Source organism: Melopsittacus undulatus, chromosome 7, assembly GCF_012275295.1.
Source record: "Melopsittacus undulatus isolate bMelUnd1 chromosome 7, bMelUnd1.mat.Z, whole genome shotgun sequence".
Taxonomy (NCBI): domain Eukaryota; kingdom Metazoa; phylum Chordata; class Aves; order Psittaciformes; family Psittaculidae; genus Melopsittacus; species Melopsittacus undulatus.
Window position 1 is genome coordinate 29,238,143 of NC_047533.1, and position 14,909 is coordinate 29,253,051.

At 39.7% G+C, this 14,909-nt stretch overlaps 1 protein-coding gene across 1 annotated transcript in view; it reads left to right on the forward strand.

Moving 5' to 3' along the window:
• The window catches only part of CRACD (capping protein inhibiting regulator of actin dynamics), a 67,646-nt gene that overhangs the window by 39,313 nt on the left and 13,424 nt on the right, over positions 1–14,909 (forward strand). Inside the window, exons 3-6 of the mRNA XM_031048942.2 lie at positions 2,801–2,936; positions 10,284–10,448; positions 12,929–12,997; positions 14,287–14,469. Coding sequence (XP_030904802.2) covers positions 2,817–2,936; positions 10,284–10,448; positions 12,929–12,997; positions 14,287–14,469 — 537 coding nt within the window. The 5' untranslated portion in view covers positions 2,801–2,816. The remainder of the gene's footprint in view (positions 1–2,800; positions 2,937–10,283; positions 10,449–12,928; positions 12,998–14,286; positions 14,470–14,909) is intronic.

The window sequence follows — 14,909 nt, forward strand, 5'->3', positions numbered from 1 at the left end:
GCCTCTTTCCCTCAGTGCTGGCTGTGAACACAGACTTTTTTCCCTTTGTTGAATGCAGTGCTGGAGCTTTCAGTTCTAACAGACCTACATGGTTACATGAAAAAAAAACAGCTTTCAGTCAGCTTCATGTCAAACTGCTCTTTTTGCAAGTCAGGCCTGCTAGGAATTAGTCTCTATTTAAGGGGAATTTCTCAAACTGTGGCTCATGGGCAGATTCCTCGATGGCTGAATAAGGTAGGTCTATTCCAATGCCATGTAATTTTACCACAGCTCTGTATACAGGCTGAATCATGACTATTTTGAATAGTAACCTTTTTAGAAGAGAGTTTAAAAATATACTTTTATGGTTCCTCTAATAAAAGGTTTCTAAAAGAAGCTGTAGTACCTTTAGCAGCCAAAGGCAATCAAGCTGGTTTTTATTGAAAAAAACCCCAAACCACTAAAATAGAATATAGCATCAGTTAAATGTTCCTCCTCTGTGATGACTAAAACCATTGTGAATTATTGACCAGCTCTTTCCTCGATTGTATGCTGGTTTATTTCTGTCATGGTTTAACTCTGGCCAGCAACTAAGCCCCATGCAACCACTTTCTCACCACCCCCCTGGTGGGATGGGGAGAGAATCAGAAGAATAAAAGAAAACTCATGGTTTGAGATAAAGATAATTTAATTGGGAAAGGGAAAGCTGCTCACAGGCACAGCAAAAGAAGGAATTCATCCACCACTTCCCAACACAAGTAGGTGTTCAGCCATCTCCAAGACAGCAGGGCTCCATCACTTGTAATGGTTATTTGGAAAGACAAACACCATCACTCTGAACATCCCCCCCTTCCTCCTTCAGCTTTATATGCTGAGCATGATGCCATTTGATATGGGGTTTCCCTTTGATCGGCTGGGTTCAGCTGTCCTGGATGTGTCCTTTCCCAGCTCCTTGTGCACCCACAGCCTGCTCGCTGTGGGGTAGTGTGAGGAGCAGAAAAAGCTTTGACTCTGTGTAAGCATTCCTCAGCAATAACTAAAACATCCCCGTGTTATCAACACTGTTTCAAGCATGAATCCAAAACACAGCCCCATACCAGCTAACATGAAGAAACTTTACCCCAGCCAACACCATCACAGTTTCAAATGAAGCGTGTTGCTCTAATACTAACTCTGGATAAAAAATGTTCTTTCAGTTAGTCTGTGATTGCATCAAGGATGAAACGATACAGAGAGCTGAGCATGTTCTCCGCCAAAGGTTGGATTGATTATTTTCTGAGTGCAGATGTAGTTTACATATGTAAACTAGAAAGAGGGAGAGGTTGTGGGTCTTGTTTTTCCTATTATTTTCAGGTTACTGTAGGAAATGTTATAAAAGTCAAAAGCAGCCTATCAGTTATAAAAGGTTAATGTAACCCTATGTAGCTTTCCTCCTTGGTAAGAAGAGATTATTGGTTTTACTTAAAAAGATTATGTTCACATCCCAGGAAAAAATGAGACAAAAATGTAATAAATACATTCCAAACATTTTTTTTTTCCAAAGTAAGAGTAGAAATCTCTTGAACGCTTTATAAACAGTACATTTTAGTAGGGAAAGATAATATACTGAGTTTCTTACATATGTCAGGCTTTAATTTTTCTTGATATTTTACTTCCCCATCACTCTGGAAGTATCTTCTTCCTTGCTTTTGCTGAAGCATCTGTTTATATTGTTTTTATCATATTTAGAAGGTTGTGATGATTAGATCAGTATAAAAAGTATCTATTTTTTTCTCCAGATTGTTTGTTTACTGAAGCTATAAATGGGTTCCATAGAGTTGCCAATAGGTTATTAAAATGAGAGATTCAAGACCTTTCGGTTGTTCAGTTTCCTTCTACTGTGTCTTTAATCATGTCTGTAGTTCTCTGCCTTTCCACTCGTTGTGAAATATTCTAGGCAAGATAAAACATGACTTTCAAACTCAATTTTTTCTCCCCCCAGAATGGCCCCAAATCCCAAAGTAACAACCCACAAAGTTTGGGTTTTTTTTTTAAATTAACAATTTTATTGATGAGCCTTCAAAATTTCCAGTAAACAAAACCACTTTCTGTTTCACCCCTTTGCCCGTGGATTTAGAGCAGAGCCATATAACTAGGTCATTTGTGTCGCACTCTCCTCCTTGGCATCAGCCTTTAGTTTAACAGTGAAATATGGGCATCTCTTGCTCTTTGTTTGTAATCAAACACACATGGGTGGATGTAATAAGCTTCTTATCAGTTTGGAGGTTTGATGATAACATATAATTGTCAGTGTGATCATACTCATGGTGATAGGAACAGGTAAATAATCAGCTAAATGAGGTTTAGAAGTAGGCTATTAGAGTGTATTACCTCTTTTTGTGTTACAGAGCTACCTTGCCTTGGAACATTCTGTCATTTTTTAAATGACAACAGGTGCCAAGCATTCTGACTCAGCATGAATGCAGGCTCTCTTAAATATGCAGTCTGGTAATGTATGCATCATCATCTACTCTGTGCCCTAAAAGTAACATGTAGATTTGAGACTTCTAAAGAAAATTAATTTAACTTCTCAACACACCTACTAAAACCACCCCACTCTATGGCCTTCCAAGGAGGAAAACTGCATGTGAAGGCATTGTGTACCTCTGTTAAGCTTCTGATTACAGAAAGTGTTTGGATACCTCTTTTCTGAGAACGTTCAAAGCTTTTACGTAGAAGGCAAGAGGAAGGGAAAATCTACACAGCAAGGGAGCTATGATATCAAGAGTCACTCTCATAAATTAATCACTGAGCTTATTTACTTTTTAACTATCTTTTCCAGGTCCTCCCCCTATTCTATGGGCAGTCGAGCTTTTTCCCATGACAGTGTTTTCATACCTGATGGGAGAACAGAGAGCGAACAGGCCATCCAAGCAATGTCACAGGAGAACGTTTTAGGAAAAGTCAAAACTCTTCAGGTAAGAAATGTTAAGGGGGAGAAATGTTTAAAATGTGGTGGAAAATGGTCTCCAGAATGTGTTAAATGTGGGTAAAGGTGGGTTGCTTTTACAATAGCTGTGGGCCAGTTTCTCAGCCATTTAAGTTGTCTGGCCAAGCCCCATGGAAGTAATTTGGATAAACTGTAGAAGATCTAGGTTTTGGTCTTGAAAGGTACGTCAGGGATGTTACAAGCAAATCTGCAGAAATGGCTGCATCTTGTGGAACTCATCTGAATTGAACTCATGGTTTTGACCTGTCCTGATCTATATGCCTGAGACCTACAGATGTACTGAGTGGAAAAATGAGAGTAGTGTTGGTGGCAGGGAATGGAATGCAGAGTAAGACAACATTGCAGAGCTCTTGTAATTATCACAGAATCATAGTTCTCATCTTTTTGTCCCTGTCCTCTCAATAGTTGTCATGGAAGATGTGTATGTGTATCTCCTCAAAGCAAACACATACATACATAAACACCGCATGCAGGTATTTGCTTCTGAAGGGCTTTTATATGACCTCTTTTCCCTTCTTTTCCAGAACTCTGTCCCATTAGTGTTCTAATTTTGCTTTACTTCTTGTACATCTGTAAGATGCCCAGCACTATGCCTTTTGCCTTTCTAGACCTTGAAAGAGCTGTCCTTCAGAAGCATGTTTCAGTTTATTGCTCAGAATGCTGGTATGTCCTGTCAAAATGCTGATAAATTTTTAATGCTGTGCAAGCGCTATTACCCTGTAGCCAGCTAGTAAAATACCACTGATTTCTTTTACCTCCAAAGTCCACTCATGGTCCATCTTTTCTGGTGAGTGGGAGATCATGCACAGTAGACAGATTCAACCTTGAGGATTAAAATGTTCTTTCTTCTCGCCCAGTGCTGTCAGCAGACAGAGCACCTGAACAGTGCTGTCTATGCTGACTGTGGATATACTTTGAAGTAGAAATCACACTAGGACAGCTCCAATTTCTCTGTGTTGGTTTTTCAGCTTAAATTTCCCTGGGTCAGGTGGATTCGATGCATGCTGCTTTCCAGGCTAGAAACCATTTTATTTTAAATGGCTGCTGACTCTGGGCAAAGACGAGAGGTAGTTAGACCTGTCTTGCAGAGTGCTTCAGTGTCCTTTGGATATAAAGCCCACTTATTTTCTGCTGAGAAAAGCCTGACTTTTTGTTAACATCCAATAGCCTCTGTGTATCCTGAAGTTATTTTGTGTTGCCTGAAGCTGTCTGCCTTGGTAAAAGCAGCCTTTTCTTTGTCCTTTGTATCTGCTGAGATATAACTAGTTTTTAAGATCTGGTGTAGAAAGCCAGCCTGTTAAGGGGTGGTACCCAGGCATTGGTACTCTTAACACTGAAGTTATTTTCTTTCTTGGGATCTGGCGCTTGAGATCTGGATACAGAACTGTGAATAATACACAAGGAATGTTTAAATGTAAATGTAGCAGCGTGTAAAAACTAACCTGAAAGAAACCCTGGGAACATGTTCTTACATCCTTCCCTTTCTTAGGTTAGTGGGTTGGGTTTTTTACTTCATCAAAGTGTGTTAGAACTGCTTCCTCACACTTTGCAGCTGTGATTCTTCTTCCTACTAATGATAGCTGCCAGAAATTGTCAGCAAATTAACAGAAGAGTTCCTGTTTCAGACCCAGAAGAACTGTAGTATGTAAAATGGACACTTGTTTGAGTGTTGGTGTCTTGATGTGTCTAAGCCATTATCTCCATTTTGCTGTGACAATGCTGTGTTGTGACACTGCTGCTGCCTCTCCAGGCCTGAGGACAGCTTGTTCTCTGCCTCTTGCCTGCACATTAAGTATCTTGGATCACCTGGTATCCATGAGACTGTGGCAGTGAGCTGCAAGGAACATAAAATGTTGACTATGGCATATGGCTTATTGCATTAGCAACTACTGGGGTACATCTCCTGTGTTTTGTGTGGCCATGTGGTTTAAAACAAGCAAGCCCTCTGCTATGTAAGTGTAAAACATCCACTTCTTACACAGATATTAATTATGGTAAAGCATGTCTTGGGAATCCAGATTTCTTGGTCAAATGATAAAAGACCACTTTTTAAATTCCCATTTCCCTGGCTTTGAAATGATGAATGTCCCCAGTCATTTTCTTCCTGTCAGACCTAATGGCTGTTTAGTTTTGGATGCCATTTAATGTAGACATTAACATACCTTAACTTATGATGAAGCTGGTGCTTCCCCTACTGTGCATTGCACGTCTGTATTCTACCAGCCATCCCTCTTGTTTCTGTTTGATATTGCCCACATCTTAACAAGGCTACAAAATCATTTACTAAACCTCAAAGCTATTATCTCTTAGCTCCATGCTCTGCATTTTATGGAATTAGGAGTGAATTTTCAATGCATGATTGCTCAGCTTTGTATTTCTTGCAGTTAATTTCCTTGTTGCAAATACCTTCTAGTGCCACTGCAGCCTGTTTTCTTCATATTTGGCAATTTATCTTTTTTTTTTCCTTAATCATTATAGCATTTCTGGGTCAGAGCCCCTTTTCCCCATGCCTGTAAATGAGCTTCCATTTTTCTTACTTGCATCTTCTTTGCTTTTGGAAGTCTGTAAGGAGAGACTCAGGTGACAAATACTACAGATACTATAAATACCTTCAGGCTTCTCCAGAAAGTCTTGCTCTTAACAAATGAGCAACTGTAAGTGATCCATTGCCACTGTATACCAAAATCTCCGTTTGCATCTGGATTTGCTGCAAGCACACACCTCTAGAGAGCCATTTACAAGTCACTTCTTCACCATTCTTCTATTTTGGATGCTCTCAAAAACTTTCTTGAAGTGTAATACCACAAAACACATGCTGCCTCAGCAGTGCAAAGTGGAATAGTTCCCTTCCTGTATCTTGTATCAAAAACATCTGTGGTAATACTTTCTTATTTTCATCCTTTTCAGTAATTTTACTTCTAGTTCACTTTCTAAAGCCTCCAGCTATTCCAGTATATCTTCTAACATTACATGATACTTTCCAGTTTATTCTCTCTCTTTGATAGCAACAGGGGGAAAAAAAGCTTATGGGGGTGTTTTGCTCATTTCGATATGCTACAGATTTTCTTATTTGGATAAAGAAGTGGACTCATTTCCATAGAAAGAACAATTAGGTAAGCTGTCTTTTCAGCCAAGAAAAGAAATTATAAGAGAGAAAATATGATGGAGATGCCTGAAATCATGAGTGGAATTGAGAAAATGAATAGAGAACAATCATTCAGTCTTTCACAGCATGAGAAAAGTGAGCATCAGTTTAAACTATTAACACTTTTAAATGAAAACAAACATTTCTTTATGCGTAGTTGGACTGCAGAACTCATTGTCATACAGCACTGTTATTCATGAAACATTTATAAAGGTTCAAAGAGCAATGAAAGAAAAGTTCCCAATTGGCTATTGACTCCAAAAGTCCTCAGAGGCCACAAGTCACTGAAGTGTTTACAAGGAAAATCTCAGTACGGGCTTGCCTTCTTCTTGTGTATTCCCAAGGCATTTGATTTTTGGGTCACTGTGAGAGACTGTATAAGCTGAAGTGGAATTACAACAATATGGTTCTTAGGACAGGTATTACTGATATGTTATGATTTCACAATTATACATGAATAAAAAACCTAATTTCATTTATTTTTTTTATATCTGGGCATTGGAAACAGACATAAAAAATACACATCTGAGTTGAAAGTGAAATACAACCAGCAGTTCTTATAAGACTTGTTTGAATGGAATCAGCTGAAATAGTACACGCTGTTTTAACGATTTTTAACTGAACAGAGCAAACAGCCCAGTGGATCTGGTTTTGGATTCACTCCAGGCACAGAGCCATAAGAATGATGTGGTTTCAGGGGGCCGAATCCAACATGCATGCAAGCAGGCATGTACATAGAAAAGGAGCCAAATTGGAGTGAAACAGGAGATGTACAGCCTGATCTGGGCTCTCTGCCGGTAAATATGGAAAGTTTGTTCTGTGGCATTTCCTATGCAAACACAAAGAGTGCTTTGAAAGCCTAAGCGTTTTAGCTTGCTGCAGGTGCCAGCCAATGCAGAGTGTTTTAACCTAGGAGTTTGATTTCTGAAATTGTTAATGGTAAGCTTGTATCACATTTTAGCCGTCACGTTTTAGCCCCTCACTTCACACTGAATGGCATCGCACTGATAGCCGCACAAATTGGGTGTGTATAGAGAAACTCTTATGCACCTCCTGAATCTTAGAGAACAAGGTAAACCTGGTCTGGAGCACAGCTTGATGATCCCATTCTGGAGCTCCCCTGTGTGCTCTTCCTCCAGCTGCTGTTTCATGGTATAATTGTCATATGTGGTAGCCATGCATAGCAAATAATCCTCCTTAGGCAGCTGTCATCCACGTGCTGTCAGCATGGGCAATTCTCAGGATTTATAGTTTTGTGTTCAGAAATCTGTGTTTGTCTGAAGCTTTTGAGAAATTTAAAGCAGGTGCTCCTTTTCAGGGAGTATGGCCTCTTCTCAGTGGTTGTGCAGCTTACATTGATGTATCTCTCCATCTCTTGGGTTGCAATGACTGTGTGTGCTCTTCCAAGTAACATCTGGGAGAGTTTTCCTTTTTTAGGGTTTTTATGATTGACCAGGTAGAGAATGCTTCTGTACAAATTCTTCTGAGAGCCGACAACTGCACTGTAGTTACAGTAAAAGAACATGTTTCAAAACAACAAGGAGCAGGTTTAACATTGCTCCTTGAAAGCAATGAGAACAAATGTTCTCTGCTATTTGAGATTCTAATACCTATTATTCAGCATCAGCTTTAGGGATTAGAATGTACTGAAAGAAATTGATCAGTAGAGAGCTATTAGTGGGGCTTTTTTGTAAGGTGAATTTCCTCAAAAAAGGCCAAAAAAAATCATACAGAGAAGAGCCTTCTGTTCTGGAAGGAATGTGTGGGCTACTCGAGCTTCTTCTTCAGTCTTCAAGCTAATTTATTCAAGTTTGAGCAAATAAATTTTTAAAACTTTGAAATTATTTAAAAATGAAGCAAAAGCAGACAAACAGCTGTGTAAATATGGAGGATGGTCTATTTCCTGGAAATAACATTTTAAACTTTTATGTACACAAGTATGCAATTTTACAGCAAAGTCCTCTTGATGACAACTACGTATCCTTGATGACAATTAAAATGGCCATTCTTTTTCAAGCACAGACCATTCTCCACAATAGCTCTATCACCACTCAGCTCCCACCACGCATTGCACATGCACTAGATCAAGAACTTAATCAGAACATCAAGTGAATAACAGATCATCTCTTCTTCCAAAACATGCTGCAAACAATATGTACATGTGTGCATGTTCTCACCTTGGAACAGATGCATGAATCCTCAGTTACTTGGGTAGTGGCTCAAGAAATGCAGACAGTTCCAGGTTTTTTTTTGTCTAGGAGAACTTAGGAGTATGACTTGAAGAAGAAGAAAGGAGCAGCCTCAACTTAGAAAAACGTTATCAAATGAAGCCTTTCTGAAATAATTTTCTGCTATCATCAGAGGAGCTGCAGTAATAGAGCAGGATTACAGCCATTACACTGTCTAATACAGATCTATTGCTCTCTCCAGCTCCCATTTACACAATGGAAACATAATATTTCAAGTCAGAGAGGTGCACTGCTAACATGAAAGTCTAGGAAGACTTGGTGAAACCCTTGCCTTTAGACTATGAGTGCACTGCCAGTAATCTAAGCAAGAATAAATCTTTACCATTCATAACTGTCCATTATGCCAAAATTAGGTACTATATGAATTTCATTACTTTCTGCTAAAATCCAAATGGGCACAAATAATGTGCAGCTCAATGAGAGGACTGAGAAAAACTACTCTAATTGAATAACCTGATCTAAGGAGTCTTTACATGTACTTTTTTGTCTTAATAGTTCTCAATACAGAAATCTGGTAATATTTTGGGGTAATATGGATAAACTTTATGTAACAGTCTAGTCCACTGGGTGATGATGGCAAGTGAGACTGATCTGACCTGAATCCTTTTAAAAGTCCATCCGTTGCTACTAAAGCATATCTTCCCTTGCCAACAGCTCACCTAAGCCATGCTACTGATTCAGTGCTATAGGAAAAAATATAATCTTTGTTTTACATGCTTTTTACTCCAGTGTTCCAGTTCTCAGTGGCAAACTCATGTCAGGGGTCCATGTGTGTACCTGACTTTTCCACTGAATAGAAGCTGCACAGTTGGAGTATCGCTGAGCTGTAGATGTTCATAGTAATGCAAGACAGAAATGAGAGATTTCATTTGGAGAATTTTCTGTGTTTGAAAGAGAGTAAATCAGGAAAATAACTCCACAGTGCCTGCCTTCCTAACTGAGAATGACTCTGTGAAGTATTTCAGGAAGATAATCTATCAGTAAATGTTCCTCACTCCATTTGCTTCTTCTAGAGAATTTCTTCTAATTCTTTTGCAAAAAGTTCACTTTCAAAGACTGTGGTATGTCTCTGCAGTAGCCAGGGCTGTAATTTCTCTCATTTACCCCATCAGAGGACAGATATTATATGCTACTTATTTTACTCATCTTAGGCTTGATATAATTTGAGAGTACTTTCTTGTGACCCTTAAGAGATTACTTCAGCAAGGAAAATAAATGATGGGAAAGCTCTTTAATCCATTCACCTACTGCATGTCCCCTCCGTAAACTTCTTAGTGCAAAAGCAGTGGTGTGGCAGTGCACATGAGCATGAGCAGACATTAATTTCTGTGTTGCTTCTATGAGATCAGGCATCTAAAAGAAGCTGGGTTTCCCCTCTGAGAATTTGCCTCTTCTAAGACAAGGTTAAACCAAACCCTTAACATTTAAAACTAAAAATTACAATAAGAATATCTTTAAGAACTACAGTTGCATCAGGTGCAGGATTTGGGAGCTGAAGAAAAGTGCCTTTTAAGGGCAGTTGTAGTTTTTCAGTGTACACTTGTCTCATAATCTTATTTCTCTGTAATGGTAAGCTTTCATAATTGGCTTTTGTAAACAAAGTCTTAACCTAGGACATAGATTTAAAAGAAGAGAAAGTAAGTTTCAAAGTTGACAGGAAGTTTGCCAAAGTTGGCAACACTGACAAGAACTCAAGTTGATCATCCAAAATTGGAAATTATGCAGTGAATTCTTGACCTTGGTCACTATGCAGGGAGGAAGAACTTGGGGTGCCCATCATATTGCAGCAATATCAACCTGAAGATGATTTCCTTGTTCCGAGTCTGAAAGCTTTCAGGTGGAGGAGGAATGTGTGCTAGGCTTGGCTTGTTTTGTTCATAATATAGATACCTTTTTATGTTGTTTTTTTCTTGTTTTTCAGCAACAGTTGGCCAAGAATATAAAATTTGGGCAGCCTCCACAAATGACAGTTTCTGTGAGGACAATGGGGGAAGCAAATGCTAGTATGGAAGAGGATGTGTTGCTCGGTAGCCCCATGGAGCTTGAGACTCAGCAGAACACAGTGATCTCAGACACTGGTAAAAAAGTAAGCACTTTAAATCGACATGTTCATGGCATTATAGCAGCACTAAACCAGTAAAGATCATTGGGACATAGCAGATGTCTCCAGCAAAGCGTAGCTGAACTCAGCAGGCTGTTTTATTTGGGTAGAGTCTTTCAGCTTGTGCTTCTTGGACTGGTGAGGAGTGTGTGCTCTTGGCATCCTGAGCTGGGTCTGACAGTTACCAGTTTGAATGTGTGCTCTGAACTGTCAGAAATGCAGTGTATCACATCTCTCGCAGTGTAGCTATAAGACAGGAAAATTCTGAGACAGAAAATGTCCTGAAATGTGGACTTCCCAGCATGGAAAGTTGTGCACAGCATCAAACAGCAAAAAGGGAAATCATTCCAAAAAGGGAGAGGTCTGGAACTTAAACCTGTAAGATCCTGGGCCTTAGGGTAAATATCCATATTTCTCATGGAGAGGAACCAAACACAAAGAAGGGGGAGAAATATTTTCAGAATGCTCCCTAAATCCCAGTGTCCAATGTAATTCAAATAACTATTTGAGCTATTGTGAAGGTTTTGATACCAGGAACTGTGGACATTCAGATGTCCAGAAAGGTCTTGTTCAGACAGCAAAGACACATTGTAAGTGATGGAAATCCTCCAAGCAAAACTGGTTCTGTGTGTCACTGTAATGGCTGATGGGAGCACAGGGCACAGAGGGACATCCTTCCCTGCCTGGAGGAGGCTGACTTCGTGCCTGGGAACCTCTGGGAAAGGCACATAGCCATTCACAATGTACATGCAGCCCTTGAAATCCTGGAGGAGTGCTGGGACATGAACCTCCACTCCAGTTTACTAACACTAGTGCTAGCAGTGTGAAAGGCAGAGGCAGTAACTGTCCTCTGCAGCTCATGCCCATACACACGAAAGGAAGGCTTATGGCTGAGGTGGCCCAAATTCTTCATCCCTCTTTAAGGGGAAACACAGCTCCCCTGTGACCACTTCCTTCATGGCTGTGGTCAGACGTGTCAGGGAGCCAGGCATTTGGGCTGGACCTGCACACTCACACATTTCAGCAGCCTAAAAGGACAAAAACAAAGCCAAAATAAGATACACATTTTCTTCTTCACAACTACTTATTTCTGAAGCAATCAGTTAAGGTGTACCAACAGCATCCTCTGCATCTCAGAGAACAGAGTGTGGTGGTGCTGTGGACAGGTTTCGGCTATGTACCCTGGTACTAGGCCAGGGGACTGTGTTTGACACCAACACAGATTCTCTGCAGACAGACTTCTTGCTGGGTCCTGCAGGAGACCGATCACCTCCTGACCTCCAGCTTGAAGGAGAAACTCATTCAAGCACTAAAAATCCACTGGAGTATCTTTGTGTAATGAGGAAGGAGGCAGTCCTTACCACCTAGTCTTTTAAATATTAGGTTTTAAAAACAAAATGAGTGTTCCTTTGCATAATTCTCTTTCCAAATATTGAAGGAGCAAACATCCCTACTCAGAGGAGGCTGCAGACACAGACAAACCAACACTACATGTATAGGGTCAGCCAGAGCACTCGGTACTTTCCTTTCTCTTTCCATGCACTACTCATTACCTGCTTTATTGGAGATTTCTGATGCACAGCAGCTTCCCTGGTTTCTGCTCCTGTGTTTGCTGTTGGCCTTGTAACTCCTCTGTGTGCTTGTCTGCATAGCGCCTGAGGGGATGGGGTAGCTTCTGTTAGGAGCTGGTAGCCAGGACCACATAGCACTGCTCCGCTTCAAACAGGTTTCCTTGTGTTGCTTTGTGACTTAGGATTTTCCTGAGTAACTTTGATCAATGGCAAGAGCTCTGGGTTTCACTTAACCTGTATTTGTAAAGCTGGCTTTTTAGGCTTTATGCCAGCAATCATGTATACCTAGTGTAATTGGATCACACCCTTCATTAAGTTATAAACTAATACTGTGATATAATGATTAAAACCAGTGTTCCTGGGCTTGATGAATGCTGCTTCAACCCCTGCACCTTAAAAATCACCTTGTGTGATGGCTTGGGGAGGGAGGGTAGCTAAGGAGTCACCGTGAATGACAGGCTTCAATTGATGGAGGGGGGCTGGCTTGCTTTTAAGAAGAGGAGACATCAAGAACCTGGAGTTGAAACTTGTAGCAGAGGTAGTGATGAGGTCCCTATAGTTTTTGTTTAGGAGCAAGTCAGGAAAAAATAAACTTGTTAAGAGCTGTGCTCTTTCTTTTCAATTGGAACCTGGTTGTTGTGTTAAGGAAACATGAGTTTAATGCCCTTTGTAGTGTCCTGTAGTAGAAACTGCTTCTGTATAGGAAGCAGTGATTCAAGGAGCAGCAAAGATAAGCTCACAGCATTTAGGAACAAGAATTGTGTGTCCATTAATCCCAATACAAGAGACAGGGTAAAAATCCTACCCTAACATACATCCTTTCATAAGTCCTTGGAGCATGTTTATTAGATCTTTTACATTTTAATATCTGTCTGTGGTAATCTTGTTTTCTAGTCTCATGACACTCCGGCTTTTTTGAGAACAATGACTTTGCCTGCAACTGCGTATGAACTGGAAGAAAAGGTAAAAAAAATGTTTACACTTGGTTTGCACTGAGTTACTTTCTAATTTATTTATTAAAAGCCTGACAGTCAGTTGTTGCTTTAATACAGGTTTCACTCATTGATCATCCAAGGTTTTGTGAAGGTTACACACTTTGGGGGCTCATAATGCACAATAACTAAGATTGAGAAATCTGTAAGAGTTGATTGCAGGAAGCAGCAGTTTCTGCCAGTCTTGCAGCATTCCTGTATTTGATGTATTAATCATAGAGCCATCATTTTCATAAGTACTTCTACTATTTTGTTATGCCTACATGTAATTCAATAAGCATATGCAAAATGTTCCATCAGCTTTTAAGTAATTGGCTTCCCAATTAGCATATATTTAACCTCAGAAGATTACAGAGCTGTCTTGAAAACAATGTATGTGATTTTCTTTCCTTACAGAAGATGTTTTCTTTTTCTTTTATTTTTTTTTCTGTCTTCTTTTTCTATTTGGACTGTGCCAAATACAAGACTCAGGATGATAGCTGGGTGACTTATGGGAGAGACTGATGACAGGCTCACTTGCATGTCTAGACGTACAGTTCCAGTGTATTATTCATGAGGGGAGTCTCACTAAATCATATTGCTCGTATTTGCACTTTCTGAACCCAAATATTTGAAAGCCAAGAGAAAAAAAATGACCAATCAAAGCCAGGATTGTCTTTGTTTATTTTTTGCTGTCCTTCGGTGCTAGCTCGGACAACTCCATATAATTGTGGAGGGAAGGTTTTCTGCAGGCACTGTGCCAGTCTGAGATCCAGTACTGCAGTCATCTCCCATGCAGATAGTAAAGCTCTGTAGCTGTTCTATTATAATGCTTAGATAAGACAATCTGATTTGTTCTTGCCTAAAGTGCATAATCTAAATTATTTAAAGATGGAGATATTTTTTTTCCACAGTAAGCAAACTTTAAGATGTCCCAGTGTTTGATGTTGTTTGAAACTCTGCCTCTGTCCTTCCCATTCCCAACAACTTCAGAGTGGAGCTAAACTGTGAAAAAAATTTCACTTAGAATGATCTAAGTAATTTTTAAGTGGGAAGTATTAAAATGTGTAGTCCTGGGAATCTAAAATATTACAGCTGTGACTTTCATGTCCAAAGTTCATGATTTGTATAATGGAATAATGGGGTTTGAAAACTTTTCTGCTAATAACCCTTTTGAATTCAAAATGGCAAAGACTTTCTATATGTGTGTGATATTTATTTATTTACTTTAAATGGAACAGATAGCTTAATAACAGCTTTGTGTGTTTATGGTACAAACAGGTCACTCCAGTCAAATCATCTCGGCCAAAAAGACAATTTTCCTGTTCTGGCACAATTGAAACAATCAATCTGGATGCAGTTCCCCAGGCTGTTGCTCGTCTAGACAACAGTGCAGCTAAACACAAGCTGTCAGTAAAGCCAAAAAAGCAGAGGATATCAAGGAAGCACAAGAGATTAACAAAGGTATTGAACCACTGGTCAAAGAGGGAGAGGATGGGAGCTACTTTTGAAGCTGAGTACCCTACAACCATAACAGAGTGCACCAGGAGTAGCTATAGGCAGAGGACTGTCCTGAAATGTGATTTACACTGTTAAAAAGATGCCAAGAAGTTTTAATATAGCCAGTTGATACAAATACTATTTACAACTGAAGTACTTCCACTAGGATTTTACACTTGGAAAACTTTATGGTTCTAGTTTTTGCAGTAAAAACTTAAGGGCATAAAGGTCTGATGGATCTCTGCCACTGCTAATTCTCCTTGGGTACAGGAAAACAGACAGTGCAAAATATGCTTGGGGAAAAACTTAGGTTCTCTAAAACTGGCATGGGTTCTGACAGTGATAATATCATTGTCTCGTACGAAAGAGTAAGACTAGAGCAACACAGCTCATGCTACGGCTAT